Source organism: Salvelinus fontinalis, unplaced genomic scaffold, assembly GCF_029448725.1.
Source record: "Salvelinus fontinalis isolate EN_2023a unplaced genomic scaffold, ASM2944872v1 scaffold_0065, whole genome shotgun sequence".
NCBI classification, from domain to species: Eukaryota; Metazoa; Chordata; class Actinopteri; order Salmoniformes; family Salmonidae; genus Salvelinus; species Salvelinus fontinalis.
Window position 1 is genome coordinate 69,000 of NW_026600274.1, and position 19,796 is coordinate 88,795.

Genomic DNA, 19,796 nt, shown 5'->3' on the forward strand with positions numbered 1-19,796 from the left:
CGGCATCACTACAGCCTGGGGTTCGATCCCAGGCTGTGTCACAACCGGCCGTGACTGGAGTCCCATAGGGCGGTGCACAATTGGCCCAGTATCGTCCAGGTTAGGGGAGGGTTTGGCTGGGGGGGCTTTAATTGGCTCATCGCGCTCTAGAGACTCCTTGTGGCAGGCTGGGCGCCTGCAGGCTGACTTCGGTCATCAGTTGAATGATGTTTCTTCTGACACATTGGTGCAGCTGGCTTCCTGGCGAGCGGGTGTTAAGAAGCGCAGCTTGGCGACCTTCGCCTCTCCCAAGCCCGTTGGGGAGTTGCAGCATATAGTATTGAGCAGCATATAGTATACACCCATTCTCTCAATTTTCCATAATAACATTAACACATCCAATAGTAGGTCACTCCTATCAGATTGACCAGATGATAAACTATTCAAGACAGAGAATCTGAGCAAACTATAATTCTAACAGGTTGTACGTCCTCCACCCACTGGAGGGCGACTATTATCACCAACAGTTCAACTGAGTATACTGACAGTTCCCCTGCCGTAATCATAGTAAACACTTCAATATTGCGTGTTACATTTTCTGCACGCCTTATAAAGCCCACGTTTACCAAGGCCGTCTTCAAGCATAGCAAATAAAACCTTATTCTTGATATCCATCAGCTTGGCTCATTAGTGTGAAAAGAGAAACAGAAACGTATTTTTTTAATAGATAAAAAGTTAAGAGGCAGGTTTTTGTAACCTCTTTATTCAATCACCATGACACACCTTTGTTTACTATCTTATAGCGGCGTATCGAACTGAATGAAATCCTGGACAGAGCCATAGCTCTCTGTGATCAAATGTCCTGCGACTGAACATTATTTGGATGTTATCCAATAAAGAACAGAATTATTACGTTAAAAAAAAAATTCAACAATTATTTTAACTGGGTTCCTCACACAGGATGGGGTGGACGGAGAACAAGCATTCCGCGATTCCAATTTAGAACACCGTCTAGCAGCCATTTTGGGTTCACTTTCTCTGGTTCAAGTTCTATAACAAACTGGACAGCGCTGATTATGTCATCTCTCGATCAGAACTGGGTGCTTTCTTCAAGTGGAATTTAGAACCACGTCCATTGTAATTGTTCTAACCGAGCCTATCGTTCTTCATCATAAGTTTAATAGTTGTGTTTGTCCACCCTACTAACGAACACCCATAGTTCTACTGTCAACACTTACTGATAAAGCTTCCCCATTCTTTCCCCCAACGGAGTAGGGTGAAGTTGCCCCTAGACGCTGGTCAGTTTTGCATCTCCCCCACTAATGGTTAAGGTTAGGATTCAGGCAGGGGAACTTCACCCAGCGTCTGTCCCCTCCCCAGCAGCCTGTGTCCTGCATCAGAATTCTGTGAATCATTTAGGTGAAATTTAGAACTATGTCTATTCCAATGGAGTCTATTGTTCTCCTGTCTGATGATGACCAACGTGTATCATTGTTTTTGTCCAGCCGGCTAACATCACCTATAGGAATACTAAGCTTATCATGTCTTAAGTTCAAATCCTCCTGGTTATTCACTTCGTCTCTTCTCCAGTATCAGCGTGTGTCCTGTCACTGTGGTGTGTCCGTTGGTGAGCCCGTAGCTTCTGACAGCGGCCGTATCTCTTCCCACAGTAGTCACAGCTGTACGGTCTCTCCCCTGTGTGAACTCTGTGGTGTATCCTGAGGTCTGACGCTCTAGAGAACCCTCTCCCACAGACCAGACACAGGTGAGGCTTCTCTCCGGAGTGAGACTGCTGGTGCTCCCTCAGATGTCCTGATTGGGTGAAACTCTTCCCACACACAGGGCAGGAGTAAGGCTTCTCTCCCGTGTGTGTGAGTAGGTGTCTTCTCATGGCTCCCAGGTGAGCGAACTTCTTGCCACAGTCGGGGCAGGGGTACGGCTTCTCTCCCGTATGGATTCTCATGTGGATCTGTAGTACCGAGAGCTTGTAGCACTCTCTGCCACACACTGAGCAGCGGTGGGACGTCTTAGTTTTGTGACTCTCCTGGTGTTCAGGATGTTCTGATGTAGCGGGAATCGCTTTGCTGTCTAAGCCACAGTCAGGGCTCTCGCCTGTGTGAATAACAGAGTGGGTTAGGTATCGAGGCAAGTCGACTTTCATTCACAGTCCGTATCCCAAATGGTACCTTATTCTCTATCATAGTGCATCCACTTCGTTCAGGACCCTGGTCAACAAGTAGTGCACTTTATAGGAGATTGGGTGAACAGAACCCCAGTCAACTAAAAAACAGTCAGCGTTCTGCCTCCACTTACTATGTTGAACAGAACCCCAGTCAACTAAAAAACAGTCAGCGTTCTGCCTCCACTTACTATGTTGAACAGAACCCCAGTCAACTAAAGAACCGTCAGCGTTCTGCCTCCACTTACTATGTTGAACAGAACCCCAGTCAACATTCTGCCTCCACTTACTATGTTGAACAGAACCCCAGTCAACTAAAGAACAGTCAGCGTTCTGCCTCCACTTACTATGTTGAACAGAACCCCAGTCAACTAAAGAACAGTCAGTGTTCTGCCTCCACTTACTATGTTGAACAGAACCCCAGTCAGCGTTCTGCCTCCACTTACTATGTTGAACAGAACCCCAGTCAGCGTTCTGCCTCCACTTACTATGTTGAACAGAACCCCAGTCAACTAAAGAACAGTCAGTGTTCTGCCTCCACTTACTATGTTGAACAGAACCCCAGTCAGCGTTCTGCCTCCACTTACTATGTTGAACAGAACCCCAGTCAGCGTTCTGCCTCCACTTACTATGTTGAACAGAACCCCAGTCAACTAAAGAACAGTCAGCATTCTGCCTCCACTTACTATGTTGAACAGAACCCCAGTCAACTAAAGAACAGTCAGTGTTCTGCCTCCACTTACTATGTTGAACAGAACCCCAGTCAACTAAAGAACAGTCAGTGTTCTGCCTCCACTTACTATGTTGAACAGAACCCCAGTCAGCATTCTGCCTCCACTTACTATGTTGAACAGAACCCCAGTCAGCGTTCTGCCTCCACTTACTATGTTGAACAGAACCCCAGTCAACTAAAGAACAGTCAGTGTTCTGCCTCCACTTACTATGTTGAACAGAACCCCAGTCAACTAAAGAACAGTCAGCATTCTGCCTCCACTTACTATGTTGAACAGAATCCCAGTCAAATTCTTCTCCTTCAGAATTGATGAAACCACCAACTTCATCCTCCTCTTTCACTTCCTCCTTCTCCTCATCTACAATATGAACGTTGATCCCAGGTGTTTGAGTGATGTCCTCATGTCTTGGATCAGGACCCTGGGACTCTGTAGCTTTGGTGCGGGATTGGTCACCGGGATCCTACAATGAAAACATATCAATAACCGTGTTAGAACTCTATTTATAAACACAATACAAGACTTCTGTTCAATCCTGTCAAGACCTGAGAACTATGACATCAGCTTAGAAGGTTCAAGACCTGAGAACTATGACATCAGCTTAGAAGGTTCCCTGTGTAGCATTTAAAAAAGAAATAATTTAATCTCATAAAATGTTGGTCATTTTTTCTCCCACCTTGTTGATGTGTGATGTAGGGAGACTTCCTCCTTCACTACCAGAAGAGCCATGGACAGGACTCTCATCTGTAGAGATAGGTTGGTATTATGGGCTATAAATAACAATTTTGTTGCTTCTTGGCTACCTGCTAAACTTTTCATTTAATTTTACTTTCATTAACCATTTCATTAAAACTTTGCATTCAACAAATTTTGCCAACTTCTTAGTTTCGTCCTCGCTCTATTTTTTTCCCATTCAACTTTTTAACCCGGACGCTTTATCTGGACTTGGTTCTACAGGACCTTCACCAGCCGAAGCTAAGTAGTAACATTAACATGATGTCTTCTAATTGCAGTCGCTGTACTCATAATATACAGGAGAACTATCGCCTTATGGCGAGGATAGCCGTGCTGCAAGCCCAGCTTCAGACAGAATCGTTAGGCAAGGGTCATTTCAGTGTAGGAAAGGATGAAACAGCGTCTGTGCCAACAATAAGTACAGATAGTAGTATAAATCCCTCGCACAGTCCCCGCAGCCGGACAATTTCTCATGGCTTCTGGAAGGAAATGCTGTTGGCATGCTCAACCGGTGACGCTCATTCAACCGGTTCCTCCCATTAAGCAACGAGTCGGAGTCAGAGGCTGAGTCTTCTCTGGTCTCTCCTCCTCCCGTTACGGGGTCTGAGAGGCCGAAGCCTCCCCACCATTAGCTCTGACAGATTGAAAACCCTTGTCATTGGCAACTCCATTACCCGCAGTATTAGACTTAAAACGAATCACCCAGCGATCATACACTGTTTACCAGCGGGCAGGGCTACCGACGTTAAGGCTAATCTGAAGATGGTGCTGGCTAAAGCTAAAACTGGTGAGTGTAGAGAGTATAGAGATATTGTTATCCACGTCGGCACCAACGATGTTAGGATGAAACAGTCAGAGGTCACCAAGCGCAATTTAGCCTCAGAGGGTAAATCAGCTAGAAAGAGGTCGGCATCAAGTAATTGTCTCTGGCCCCCTCCCAGTTAGGAGTGATGAGCTCTACAGCAGAGTCTCACAACTCAATCGCTGGTTGAAAACTGTTTTCTGCCCCTCCTAAAAGATACAATTTGTAGATAATTGGCCCTCTTTCTGGGACTCACCCACAAACAGGACCAAGCCTGGCCTGCTGAGGAGTGACGGACTCCATCCTAGCTGGAGGAGTGCTCACATCTTATCTACGAACATAGACAGGGCTCTAACTCCCCTAGCTCCACAATGAGATAGGGTGCAGGCCAGGCAGCAGGGTGCAGGCCAGGCAGCAGGCTGTCAGCCAGCCTGCCAGCTTAATGGAGTCTGCCACAAGCACAGTCAGTGTAGTCAGCTCAGCTAACCCCATTGAGACCGTGTCTGTGCCTCGATCTAGGTTGGGAAAATCTAAACATGGCGGTGTTCGCCTTAGTAATCTCACTGGAATAAAGACCTCCATCCCTGTAATTATTAAAAGAGACTGTGATAATACCTCACAACTCAAAATAGGACTACTTAAATGTTAGATCCCTCACTTCCAAGGCAGTTATAGTCAGTGAACTAATCACTCATCATAATCTTGATGTGATTGGCCTGACTGATGAAACATGGCTTAAGCCTGATGAATTTACTGAGTTAAATGGAGGCCTCTCCTCCAGGTTACACTAGTGACCACATCCCCGCGCATCCCGCAAAGGCGGAGGTGTTGCTAACATTTGACAGCTAATTTCAATTGATATATATCTTTTTTTTTTAAAGCAGTTTCATCTTTTGAGCTTTTAGTCATGAAATCTATGCAGCCTACCCAAGCACTTTTTATAGCTACTGTTTACAGGCCTCCTGGGCCGTATACAGCGTTCCTCACTGAGTTCCCTGAATTCCTATCGCACCTTGTAGTCATGGCAGATAATATTCACATTTTTGGCAACTTCAATATTCACATGGAGAAATCCACATTCTCATTCCAAAAGGCTTTCGGAGCCATCAACGACATCATGTCTCTGGACCTACGCATTGACACAGTCATACTCTGGATCTAGTTTCATCCCGTGGAATAAATATTGTGGATCATAATCCTGGACTATCGGACCACCATTTTATTATGTTTGTAATCACAACAAATAATCTGCTCAAACCGCAACCAAGGATTATCAAAAGCTGTGCTATAAATTCTCAGGACAACCCAAAGATTCCTAGATGCCTTTCCAGACTCCCTCCACCTACCCAAGGACATCGGAGTACAAAAATCAATTAACCCCCTAACAGGGTATCTACATTTAACTTTGCGTAATACCCTGGATGGCAGTCACACCTCTAAAAAAAAAATATTTGTCACAAGAAATTAACTCCCTGGTATACAGAAAATACCCGAGACCTGAAACAAGCTTCCAGAAAATACTTGAGACCTGAAACAAGCTTCCAGAAAATACCTGAGACCTGAAACAAGCTTCCAGAAAATACCTGAGACCTGAAACAAGCTTCCAGAAAATACCTGAGACCTGAAACAAGCTTCCAGAAAATACCTGAGACCTGAAACAAGCTTCCAGAAAATACCCGAGACCTGAAACAAGCTTCCAGAAAATACCCAAGACCTGAAACAAGCTTCCAGAAAATACCTGAGACCTGAAACAAGCTTCCAGAAAATACCCAAGACCTGAAACAAGCTTCCAGAAAATACCTGAGACAAGCTTCCAGAAAATACCTGAGACCTGAAACAAGCTTCCAGAAAATTGGAAAGGAAATGGCGCTCCACCAAACTGGAAGTCTTCTGACTAGCTTGGAAAGACAGTACCGTGCAATATCAAAGAGCCCTCGATTAGCTGCTCGATCAGTCTACTTTTCCAACCTGATTGAGGAGAATAAAGACAATCCAAAGTGTATGTTCGATACTGTTGCAAAACTAACTAAAAAGCAGCATTCACCAAGACAGGATGGCCTTCACTTCAGCAGTGATCATTTCAGGCACCTCTTTGACAAAAAGATCATGATCATCAGAAAGCAATTACAGACTCCTCTTTGAATCTGCATATTTCTCCAAAACGCAGGTGTCCTGAGTCTGAACAGAACTGCCAGGACCTAGGATCAAGGGAGACACTAGAGTTTTTTAATCCTGTATCTCTCGCAAATATTCATGAAAAAAAAGTAATGGTCTCTAAACCTTCCAGCTGCCTACTAGACCCTATTCCAACTAAACTACTGAAAGAGCTACTTCCTGTACTTGTCCCTCCTATGTTGAACATAATAAACAGCTCCCTATCCTCCAGATGTGTACCAAACTCACTAAAAGTGGCAGTAATAAAGACTCTCCTGAAAAAGCCAAATCTTGACCCAGAAAATAAATACAAATATTGGCCTATATCGAATCTCCCATTCCTCTCAAAATTGTTGAACTGCTTCCTGAACACAATGTATATGAAACGCTTCAGTCTGGTTTTAGACACCATCATAGCACTGAGACTGCATTCGTGAAGGTGGTAAATTACCTTTTAATGGCATCAGACCATGGCTCTGCATCTGTCCTTGTGCTCCTAGACCTTGGTGCTGCTTTTGACACCATTGATCACCACATTCTTTTGGAGAGATTGGAAACCCTAATTGATCTACACAGACGAGTTCTTGCCTGGTTTAGATCTTATCTGTCGTGAAAGATATCAGTTTGTCTCTGTGGATGGTTTGTCTTCTGAATTGTAAGTTTCGGTGTTCCTCAAAGTTCCGTTTTAGGACCCCTATTGTTTTCACTACATATTCTACCTCTTGGTGATAGCATTTAGAAACACAATGTCAACTTTCACTGGTTGGTATTTTTGGTTATAATGAGACTACCAGAGCCATGCACAGGACTCTCTCCTGTGGAGATAGGTTGGTATTACGGACTCTCCTGTGGAGATAGGTTGGTGTTACGGACTCTCTCCTGTGGAGATAGGTTGGTGTTACGGACTCTCTCCTGTGGAGATAGGTTGGTATTACGGACTCTCCTGTGGAGATAGGTTGGTATTACGGACTCTCCTGTGGAGATAGGTTGGTGTTACGGACTCTCCTGTGGAGATAGGTTGGTGTTACGGACTCTCCTGTGGAGATAGGTTGGTGTTACGGACTCTCCTGTGGAGATAGGTTGGTATTACGGACTCTCCTGTGGAGATAGGTTGGTATTACGGACTCTCCTGTGGAGATAGGTTGGTATTACGGACTCTCCTGTGGAGATAGGTTGGTATTACGGACTCTCCTGTGGAGATAGGTTGGTGTTACGGACTCTCCTGTGGAGATAGGTTGGTATTACGGACTCTCCTGTGGAGATAGGTTGGTGTTACGGACTCTCCTGTGGAGATAGGTTGGTATTACGGACTCTCCTGTGGAGATAGGTTGGTATTACGGACTCTCCTGTGGAGATAGGTTGGTATTACGGACTCTCTCCTGTGGAGATAGGTTGGTATTACGGACTCTCCTGTGGAGATAGGTTGGTGTTACGGACTCTCTCCTGTGGAGATAGGTTGGTGTTACGGACTCTCTCCTGTGGAGATAGGTTGGTGTTACGGACTCTCTCCTGTGGAGATAGGTTGGTGTTACGGACTCTCCTGTGGAGATAGGTTGGTGTTACGGACTCTCTCCTGTGGAGATAGGTTGGTATTACGGACTCTCCTGTGGAGATAGGTTGGTGTTACGGACTCTCTCCTGTGGAGATAGGTTGGTGTTACGGACTCTCTCCTGTGGAGATAGGTTGGTGTTACGGACTCTCCTGTGGAGATAGGTTGGTGTTACGGACTCTCCTGTGGAGATAGGTTGGTGTTACGGACTCTCCTGTGGAGATAGGTTGGTATTACGGACTCTCCTGTGGAGATAGGTTGGTATTACGGACGCTCCTGTGGAGATAGGTTGGTATTACGGACTCTCCTGTGGAGATAATTTGTGAGTTAATTAATTGGGTTTGGTAAATAAGCCAACAAGGGGTCTAGGTTGTGTCCAAAATGGCACCCTATTCCCCACAGGGCACTGGTCAAAAGAAGTGCACTATAAAATGAATAGTGTCAATTGGAACACACATCCGATACAACTGATTGTGTCACCATTCTGCCTCTACTTACTGAGATCAGGGAAACTCCAGCCAACTTCCTCTCCTTCAGCATTGATGAAAGCACCAACCGACTCCTCTTCCTCCTCTCCTTCAGCATTGATGAAACCACCAACCTCCTCCTCTTCCTCCTCCTCTCCTTCAGCATTGATAAAACCACCAACCGACTCCTCTTCCTCCTCTCCTTCAGCATTGATAAAACCACCAACCTCTTCCTCCTCCTCTCCTTCAGCATTGATAAAACCACCAACCTCCTCCTCTTCTTCCTCCTCCTTCACTTTCACTGGCAGGCAGAGAGAAAGACAAAGCACATGTTTGTTAATTTATGACACAGCTATTGATGTACAGGCATCTTTAATCCCAATGTAGAACTAATCATCATCATCATCATCATCATCAGGTCATGTGGTCAGGAAAACCTCTTGGGGACAGTTTTCCAGACACAGAATGCGCCTAGTCCTGAACTAACAAGCATTCTCAATGTGCCTAGTCCTGAACTAACAAGCATTCTCAAATGGGCCTAGTCCTGGACTAACAAGCATTCTCAATGGGCCTAGTCCTGGACTAACAAGCATTCTCAATGGGCCTAGTCCTGAACTAACAAGCATTCTCAATGGGCCTAGTCCTGAACTAACAAGCATTCTCAATGTGCCTAGTCCCGGACTAACAAGCATTCTCAATGGGCCTAGTGCTGGACTAACAAGCATTCTCAATGTGCCTAGTGCTGGACTAACAAGCATTCTCAATGGGCCTAGTGCTGGACTAACAAGCATTGTCAATGTGCCTAGTCCCGGACTAACAAGCATTCTCAATGGGCCTAGTCCCGGACTAACAAGCATTCTCAATGGGCCTAGTGCAGGACTAACAAGCATTCTCAATGTGCCTAGCGCTGGACTAACAAGCATTCTCAATGGGCCTAGTGCAGGACTAACAAGCATTCTCAACGGGCCTAGTGCAGGACTAACAAGCATTCTCAATGGGCCTAGTGCAGGACTAACAAGCATTATCAATAGAGATTCTCCATTAAAAGCTCTTCTTAGTCCAGGTCTAGGCTCACTCTGTTCGGGACACTCCCAATCCTTTATGCATTGTTTATTATTAATAAATGATCTTCCAACTCACCCTGGATAGTAGCTGCCATCTCCCCGTCACTTTTACCACCACTTCCTGTCCTCTGGTGAGTCAGCTTGTGAGCCCGGAGATTCTTTGACCTGATGTAGCTCTTGCCACACTCTGCACAGCGGTAGGGCCTTTCTCCCGTATGAACTCTGTGGTGAATCTTCAGATCTTCTGCTCTGATATACTGTTTCAGACAGATCAGACAGTGGTGCTTCTCTCCGGAGTGAGACTGTTGGTGCTCTTTCAGATGTCCTGATTGGGTGAAACTCTTCCCACACACAGAGCAGGAGTAAGGCTTCTCTCCTGTGTGTGTGAGATGGTGTCGTCTCATGGCTCCCAGGTGACATTAGTTTGATTGGTGGAAATACATGAATTCAACACATCTGGGTTAGACCAGTGTTTTCCCAATCCTGGTCCCAGGGACCCAAATGGGTGCACATGTTGTATTTATTTTTTTAAACACCTGATTCAAATCAAGGGTTGGTGGTGAGTTGAAAGTGTTTGAGTGGTAGGGCAAACACTCAAACGTGCACCCCTTTGGGTCCCCAGGACCAGGTTTGAAAAACACAGATGAACGTAAATCATCCAATGATAAGTCATTTTCTGTTAAATGACTATTCTGTCCCAAACATTCAAATTCAAAACATTCCAACTTACTAAAAAGAGAATCCCAGTCAACTTTTAGCAGCTTGGGACCCTGCAGTGTTCTCTGGTTCCTGTGGTTCCTGACAGGAACTGGTGACTGTGTGGGTTTAGGTCGAGTAGGACAGGAGTTAGACAGGCTGGATCTGCCATCACCGTCCTACAATAAATGTTGACATGACATTTTAGTCATTTAACTGACACTCTAATCCAGAGCGATTTACAGGAGCAATTAGGGTTAAGTGCCTTGCTCGAGGGCACATCAACAGATTTTTCACCTAGTCGGCTAGGGGGATTCCGGAAGGCTCCCGAGTGGCGCAGCGGTCTAAGGCACTGTGTCTCAGTGCTGGAGGCTTCACTACAGACACCCTGGTTCGAATCCAGGCTGTATCACAACCTGCTGTGTTTGGGAGTACCATAGGGCGGCGCACAATTGTCCCAGCGTCTTCTGGGTTTGGCCGGTGTAGGCCGTCATTGTAAATAACAATTTGTTCTTAACTGACTTGCCTAGTTAAATAAAAATGTTATAAATCAAATTCTAACTAGTGACTGTCCCAATGCTTGTAACCGCTAGGCTATCTGCCACAGATACAATGACGGAACAGAGGGATGTCTGATGCCAACTACAATGTATTATTATACTACTAAGACCATGAGTTTTACCCTGACAATGTCTCCTTCCCAAATGGCTACATAGTACAATGCTTCAGTCCTATGGACCCTGATCAAAGGCAGTACACTATATAAGAGAATCGGGTGCCACTTGGAACAGGCCAATACGATCTGATCAGGAAACGCTCCACAAGGCCCAGAGTGTTCCTGGCCAGGTCACGTGGTCTTTAGTCAGGGATAAATCTGCGGCCTACATTATGAATTTGACAGAACGCGAAAGATTGCATTTACTACCATTACTTACTGTAATGGAATATAACGATCATTAGATGGAGCAATAACACAGGAATCAACTGACCGCTTGCCTTTTATTCTACGATAACTAGCCACTAACATTTGGTATGACAACAAACCATGGCGCTAGTTAGCTACCTAGCGAACGTTTGTTACTAGATGTGCGCTTTCTCACCTCATCCATTGTGAATCGACCCAACAGTTCTTCAGTAAACTTTGGGGTTTGGAGAAATGTCCACTGAAACCAACTGTCACCTCAGAACGGTGTCGGATCAGTTGTCGTGAAACTATTTGACAGCTAACTTGTTAGCTAAACAAGCTAAGTTACCAAAGTAGTTTTGTGCCTCCTCGCGTCTACCTCGTTAGAGTTACATCATGTTTTTTGACAGACGGGCGAATGTCTATGCCAATCACAACCGTATCAGAAATGGCATATGGACATATGTTACCAGTATTTTGAAGTGAAGTAGCTAACTTGCGCCTGCATCCACCTACTTCCGGGATATTCTTCTTCGGTCAGTGAGCAGCTTCTGGCGCTCTACCGCTACGTATTGGGAGGAGAAAGGCAGTAAAAATGAGGGAGAGGGGCAACTGCAATAGACCCTAGTGACATTAATTAAAACATAATTTATTCGTAAATCTAGGGAAAGGAGCAGGTTTTTAAGGGTTATTTATTAAATCATGACATTGATTGTGCATAGACGTCAGTGAGTGGTGGTATTGCACGCGTTGGCTACAACGCACTGGGTTTATGATTGGCACCACCAGAACTTTGACAAATATGATAAAATGTGAAGGAATTTAACATAATTGCAGAATCTCTTCAGTCGGGTTTTCCAAACCTGACTGTCATTCAACGGAATGTTCGTGGTCAGTAGATGGGTCGGTTGTTTAGCAACTAGCAGTGAGGGCGCAACGTGGTGGAAAAACAGGCGTGGTTGGCTTATATTGTTGACAATATGTAAACTATATTTTTATTCTCCAAATGTTTATTGAAAACCAATACATTTGCACAATGAGCACTTATTCAAATAGCTCAAATATATCGTTACAGTTGTTGGTTAGCTAGCTAGTGAATTTTAGCCATATTAGCGTAGATGAGACAGTCACAACAAGACATGGTATCGAGAACAAGGTGAAACTATGGCAGCTTCTTATCACTGTTGCTTGCTATATGACGTTCAGAATCATAACTCATGGCCTTCTGCCCCATCCACTTGCACGCATCATTTTCGTGACTATAAAATTGTATTAGTCACATGCGCTGAATACAACAGGTGTAGACTTTACAGTGAAATGCTTACTTACGAGCCCCTAACCAACAATGCAGTTTTAAAAAATTAAAGACAACCCTTCTATACACTATATATACAAAAGTATGTGGACACCCTTTCAAATGAGTGGATTCGGCTATTTAAGTCACATCCTTTGCTGCTAGGTGTTTCAAATCGAGCACACAGCCATGCAATCTCCATAGACAAACTAGTAAAAAGGCCTTACTGATGAGCTCAGTGACTTTCAATGTGGCACCGTCATAGGATGCCACCTGTTCAACTAATTGTAAGTGCTGTTATTGTGAAGTGGAAACTTCTTGGAGCAAAGACGGCTCAGCCGCAAAGTGGTAGGCCACACAAAGCGGTAGGCCACACAAAGCGGTAGGCCGCACAAAGCGGTAGGCCACACAAAGCGGTAGGCCACACAAAGCGGTAGGCCACACAAAGCGGTAGGTCACACAAGTGGTAGGCCACACAAAGCGGTAGGCCACACAAAGCGGTAGGCCACACAAAGCTGTAGGCCACACAAAGCTGTAGGCCACACAAAGCAGTAGGCCACACAAAGCGGTAGGCCACACAAGTGGTAGGCCACACAAAGCGGTAGGCCACACAAGTGGTAGGCCACACAAAGCGGTAGGCCACACAAAGCGGTAGGCCACACAAGCGGTAGGCCACACAAAGCGGTAGGCCACACAAAGTGGTAGGCCACACAAGCTCACAGAGCAGGACCGCAGAGTGCTGAAGTGTGTAAAAATCGCCTGTCCTCGGTTGCAACACTCACTACCGAGTTCCAAATCGCCTCTGGAAGCAACATCAGTACAATAAATGTTCGTCGGGAGATGCACAAATTGGGTTTCCATAGCCGAGCAGCCACACACAAGCCTAAGATCACCATGCTCAATACCAAGCGTCGGGCAGAGTGGTGTAAAGTTCGCCACCAATCTTAACGCTACAGCATACAACGACATTCTAGACGATTCTGTGCTTCCAACCTTGTGGCAACAGTTTGGGGAAGGCCTTTTCCTGTTTAAGCATGACAATGCCCTTGTGCACAAAGTGAGGTCCATATGTAGCAGTGTGATGTTGTTCCCCTAGATTACGCACCAAATTGCACACAAGGACCAATTCAAATAGGCCAGGTCAAGAGGGGATGTTAATAATCTGGTAATAATAATAATAATTCAGTGTATTTTTTTATTTAATTACAGCTGCATAGCTAATGTTTTTATTTGGTGTACAAACACTTTTTCATACCAATATTGTACATACAAGTGATTGTAAAAGTTTTGTATATTTTGGTCTGGCCCATCGCGGGTTATCTGTATACCCCATACCACTTTATCATTCTCTTTTGCCTGACACTCGGCTAGCAAGGTGCCGGATAGCTGTGACTGCACCAAGGGTAACGTGTGTGTTGTCTCTTCGTGTGCAGGGCAAATAAAAAGATTTCAACGAGCAGACCATCAGTTGTGGCAGCGTCTTCATTAAGAATTACACAACGCAGAACGAACCACGCTACAAACTGGTGCCGCGACCTGCCGACTGGTTAGCTCAAGCTGACCACCGGAGCTGTGCATGTGGAGGAGATGCGCGACCCGCGCATGCGCACTTGTTGATGGTTTGCTATAAGTGAATGTATACTGTAAATAGTGAAGGTGAATGTAGCATATTCACTAGATAATTGTATTGGCGTTTATTTGCATGTTTTGAGGGAATTTGTTTATTGCATTTTTTTTGTATTTGTATGCAGTAAATTACATTGTAGTTTAGTTCTCTATTGAGCCATGGAAGACTCTCAAGTCCATAAGATGAGTTATGCTGGCGATTTTGGTGTGGTTAGTGTGGGTAGAGGGAGGGGTGTCCATGCATTTACACCATTGGTACAGTCAGCTCCTGGGAGTAGAGTGGCTGCTAGTCCTGAGTTTACAAGCACTGGGAGGGGTAGGCTGTTTACTCCACCTGACCAGGGTATCCCACCTCTGTCTCTTGATGTACCATTGTCCCCAGTCCTCAGTAATAATGGGACACCGAGTCAGCTTAGTGACCTTATTAAGCAGATTGGTTCAGAGATAGGAGAATCTATCAGAGCGAGTTTACTGCAGCCTGGGGCTTCAAGTCTTTCTCCTGCCCATTCCCCTGACCAATCCCAGCAGTTTCCCCTGCCTCAACAATGTGGGTCAACTTTAATTGATGCGTCCAAGCTGAATCTGGTTGTGAAGTCAGAGGTTAGTGCTCCACCTTTCTTCAGGGGTGATGGCTCAGATAAGTACTCTGTCCTGGAGTGGGAGGAGCTAATGGGAGTCTACCTAGAGAAGAGGGGTTACACTGGGTCTGAGAATGTTGGGGAGGTGATGTCTAGGCTCATGGGGAGGGCACGGGATGTGACCAAAGTCTGGATGCGTAACAACCCTGTTGTCACAGATGTTAAGGCAGTGTTCAGTGTTCTCAAGCAACACTTTGGGGATACTGTCTACTCAGGTATGCCATTAGCTGACTTCTATTCAATGAGACCATATGCTAATGAGGGTCCACTAGATTTCTGGATTAGGCTTAACAAAGCTGCAGAAGCAGCTGAACAGTACCTTGTAAGTGAGGGTAGAACCTTGCCCAATCAGTGCTCAGAGTTGGCAGTCATGTTTGTACGTAACTGTCCTGATAAAGAGTTGGCCCAAGTGTTCAAATGCAAACCCCTTCGTGACTGGACAGCCAGTGAGGTACAGGATCGTTTGGATGAACTGTTAAGGGAGCGTAAAGCATGTAGAACACAACTTTCACAGCAGGTGGCTGCTGTCTTCGACTCCCCCCAGGAGGAAGTGGATCCTGAGAGCAGACCTAATGTGTCATCTTTTTCTCGATGTGGCCGTGAACCAGAACAGGCCCAATCTGTATCTGAGGGTGGGACATTAGAGAAGGTTTTGAGTATGCTAGAGAAGGCTCTTGTCAGCAATACTCAGTCTGTGAACAGAGGGCCCCGTAAACAGTTCCCCAAACGTGAGCGTGAGTGCGCTGTCTGTGGAAGCACTAATCACTGGACCAAAGCTCACTGTCAGATGCACCAGCTGTGTTTCAAGTGCTTCTCTCCTGGCCACATGAGCTTTGACTGTAGTGAGACTGGGAAGCGAAAGAGCCCTGTATGTGGGCAGACTGGCAGGTCTCAGGAAAACTAGAAAGTCTCCATTCTGAGGAGGGCAATGTGAGGCAGTCTAATTTTTCCTCCACTGATGATGATATCCAATCTGTTTATTCTTATTTTTGTGAGTCAGTACCCAAGAACAACACAGTAATTTTTCAGAACACAATGAGAATTTCTCAGAATGACAGTTTGTTTTACACCACCGTGCTAGTACAGGATAAAGTTGAGCTGAAGGGGATGTTAGATAGTGGGTCCATGGCTACTACTCTGCGCGCAGATATTGTACCTCGGTTGAGGGAGGCAGGAGTGGTAGAGGGGAACTTTCTAGCTCCTTCAGACATCATACTGGTGGGTTGTGGTGGGACGCAAACTAGCCCAGTGGGCATGTGTGACTTGAAACTACAGCTTTATGGCTTCAGTTATGTAGTCCCAGTGCTGATTGTAGATGGGCAGGTTGATGAACTCATTGTTGGCACTAACGTGTTGAAGTCTCTGATTAGACAGTTCAAATCAAATGACAGCTACTGGCAGGTGGTGGGTACGCCAGGTCCCTCTGGACAGTGTGAGGACAGCCAGTTCCTGCGTCTCCTATCAAATCTGGAGAGATGGAGAGGAGACTCCATCCCAGATAAAGTGGGCACCATTAAGTTGAAGAGGGCAGTAACGCTCCAACCCATGAGTGAGCATCTTGTGTGGGGCCGCTTACCCCCAAAGACAAAACTCTCTGTGGGCAGTACTGTTGTTGTCGAACCCAGCACGTCTCGTTGTGTGAATCGACACATACTAGTAGGGAGAGTAGTTACGCCTCTGTGGGGGGATGGATGGCTCCCTGTGAAGATTGTGAATCCAACAACTTCGCCAGTTACCCTGAGACGAAATGCTAAAGTGGCAGATGTGTACCCTTGTATTGCATTGGAGGATTTTGATGATGTCAAGCAGAAAGCTGCTTACCAGAACGTGGCAAAAGCACAATGTGACAGCTCACATGGCAGTCTTACAGCCAAGAGTTCAGTTGATGGCAGTGTAGTTAATGGAAACAGTACACTGAGCAATCTTGGACTTCAAGGCCTGTCGGTTGAGGAGTGTCCAGTCTCACAGTTCTGGAAAGACAAACTTGTCGGTTTAATTGAGAAGTATGACACGGTGTTCTCTAGACATAGCCTGGATTGTGGAGAGGCAAAAGAGTTCTGCCATCGCATACGGCTGACTGATGACCGCCCATTTCGATTACCTTATCGTAGGCTTTCTCCAGCTGATTACCAAAAACTCAGGGAAACACTGGATGATATGGAGGAAAAGGAAATCGTCAGAAAATCCAGCAGCGAGTATGCCTCACCATTGGTGCTGGTATGGAAAAAGAATGGGGACTTGCGTCTATGTACTGACTTTAGGTGGTTAAACGCCCGCACAGTGAAGGATGCTCATCCCCTGCCTCATCAGGCTGATGTACTGGCGGCGCTGGGAGGTAATGCCTTCTTCAGCACAATGGACTTGACATCAGGGTACTACAATGTGCCACTGCATGAAGAGGATAAGAAATACACTGCCTTTTCCTCTCCTTTAGGTCTGCACGAGTACAATCGTTTGCCTCAGGGCCTTTGCAACAGCCCGGCTACGTTTATGAGAATGATGCTGACCATCTTTGGGGACCAAAACTTTCTAAGTCTCCTTTGCTATTTGGATGATCTGATGGTTTTTGCTAAGACGGAGGAAGAGAGTCTGCAGAGACTTGAGATGGTTTTCCAGCGGTTGCAGGAGCACAATCTTAAACTGTCTCCGTCTAAGTGCAAGTTTTTGAGGAGGTCTGTTAAGTTTTTGGGCCACATCATTTCTCAGGAGGGCGTAGCCACTGATCCTGCTAAGATTCAAACCATTTTGAATGTGACTGAGAGTGAGATGATGGAAGCTGATGGTGTCACTCCGTCTCCTAGCAAAATCCGTTCTTTCCTTGGTATGGTAGTATACTATCAACACTACATTGAGAATTGTTCCATGGTTGCTAGGCCATTGTTTCAGCTGACTACAGGTCAGAAGAAGCCTAGGAGAGGCAAGGGCAGAAAGAGGCCTGGTCCCTCTCGCAGGCTCACTGCTGCAGACTGGACTGCCGAGTGTCAACTCGCTTTTGAAGCTTTGAAAGCAGCACTAGTTGACCAGGCACTGCTGGCTCATCCAGATTTTTCTCAGCCATTTTTGCTTTCTGTTGATGCATCTACTAGTGGTTTGGGAGCGGTACTATCCCAAGTGCAAGATGGGAAGGCCATAGCCAGGCCAATAGCTTTTGCTAGTAAATCTCTTAATCATGCACAATCCAAGTATCCTGCTCACCGGCTGGAATTTCTAGCCATGAAATGGGCCATTCATGATAAGTTCAGCCATTGGCTGCGAGGGCATAAGTTTACGGTGTGGACCGACAACAATCCACTCAAATATATTCTTACAAAGCCGAGACTTGATGCATGTGAGCAGAGATGGGTTGCAAAGCTGGCACCTTTTGATTTTGATATCCAGTACATACCAGGGCCCAAGAATGTCGTTGCTGATGCTTTGAGCAGAGAGCCATTTGTCCGCCCCAAAGTTCTGCACCGACTGACAAGAATTCCATATGATGTCCTGCTGGAGGAAGCCAGAGGTCTTCGACTGGATGATGTACAAGACATGTTCCGTCTCTCCTGTGAGCAGCCCGAGGCTGGCTGTGGAACGTCTATGGCTCCTGGGAGTGAGTTGAGTAGAGCTGGAGACGATGTCAGTGGGTTGGTTTCCTGTGAGGAGGTGTCTGCTGTCCTTCAAACACATCGCCGATGGGATGATGGTGCCACAGTGAGGTCCGTTTCACATGTGCAGCACCTTGAGAAGTTGATGTCCATGGGTCAGAGCCCTTTACCTGTCCTTACACACAAGGAGCTGTATGATAACCAGTCACTGGATCCTATCATCAGCAGAGTAATGTTCTTTGTAGATAGAGGCCGGCGCCCATCTAGGAGAGAGCGAGTCTTTGAAGCTAAAGAAACAGTTTATACTCTAAGACAGTGGGGGAAACTCACCACGCGGTTAGGGATTCTGGATCGTGTCTCAAAACACCCAGTGAGTAAGAAGAAAATATTCCAGTATGTCGTACCTGTGTCTTTGAGAGGCCTTGTGTTGAAGGGAGTTCATGATGATGCTGGTCATCAGGGTCAGCAGCGCACATTGTGGCTCACGAGACAGCGGTTTTACTGGGAATCTATGGAGAAGGATGTCAAGGAATATGTGGCCCACTGTAAGAGATGTGTGTTGAGTAAAGCACCTGAGCCTGAAGCGAGAGCCCCACTTGTCTCCATTGTGACAACGGCACCTTTAGAACTTGTGTGTATTGATTTCTGGACTGCCGAAGATTCAAACAACAAGTCTATTGATGTGTTAGTAGTGACTGATCACTTTACTAAGCTGGCCTGTGCGTATCCATGTCCAAACCAGTCTGCTAAGACTGTTGCTCGTGTTCTCTGGAATAATTTCTTCTGCATTTATGGGTTCGCTGATTGCATCCATTCTGACAGGGGTGCAAACTTCGAGAGTTTACTTATTGCAGAATTACTTCAGTTATCTGGTGTTGAAAAGTCCCACACCACACCTTATCATCCCATGGGTAACGGTCAAGCAGAACGTCTGAATCGCACACTGGGTGGGATGATTAGAGCTCTGCCAGCTAGGTCTAAGGCTAAATGGCCTCAGATGTTGAACACATTGACATTCTCCTATAACTGCACTGTTCATGAGACTACTGGGTTTCCACCCTTCTTCTTGATGTTCGGACGCACCCCTAGGTTGCCGGTAGATGTTATGTTTGAAAGTGTGCTGTTGGATGGGGACACAGTAGATGTGGATAAGTATGTCCAGTCTCTGGGTGAGGATCTGAGAGAGGCCATGACATTGGCCCAGCAGCATGCCAGTAAGCAACAAAAGAGACAAGCCGAGGTCTACAACAGACGGTCTAAGGGTCACTCGGTGCAGAAGGGAGATAGAGTTCTACTTGCTAACAAGGGGGAGAGGGGCAAGAAGAAACTGGCTGACCGCTGGGAGAGTGTGGTGTACATAGTGGTTGCAAAGAACAGCTCACTGAACACATATCGTA

General features: G+C 45.9%; 1 protein-coding gene across 1 annotated transcript; it reads right to left on the minus strand.

The window, feature by feature from the left end:
* Window positions 1-709: 709 nt before the first annotated feature.
* On the minus strand, window positions 710-10,070 carry LOC129842780 (endothelial zinc finger protein induced by tumor necrosis factor alpha-like). Its single transcript, XM_055911431.1, has 5 exons — window positions 9,737-10,070; window positions 8,628-8,897; window positions 3,566-3,633; window positions 3,157-3,352; window positions 710-2,091 (listed from the first exon to the last, which is right to left on the minus strand). Exons 1-5 carry the CDS (start codon window positions 10,062-10,064, stop codon window positions 1,550-1,552), a joined length of 1,404 nt encoding a protein of 467 aa, XP_055767406.1. The 5' UTR covers window positions 10,065-10,070; the 3' UTR covers window positions 710-1,549.
* Between the last annotated feature and the right edge of the window lie 9,726 nt (window positions 10,071-19,796).

Excerpts from the sequence above, each read along its gene's own strand:
- LOC129842780 (XM_055911431.1), bottom strand. The coding sequence starts at position 10,064 with ATGAGACGACACCATCTCACACACACAGGAGAGAAGCCTTACTCCTGC. Across the intron at positions 8,898-9,736 it reads GATGGCAGCTACTATCCAGG|TGAAAGTGAAGGAGGAGGAA; the intron begins GTGAGTTGGAAG and ends TCTGCCTGCCAG. Across the intron at positions 2,092-3,156 it reads CTGGGATTCTGTTCAACATA|GCGAGAGCCCTGACTGTGGC; the intron begins GTAAGTGGAGGC and ends TTATTCACACAG.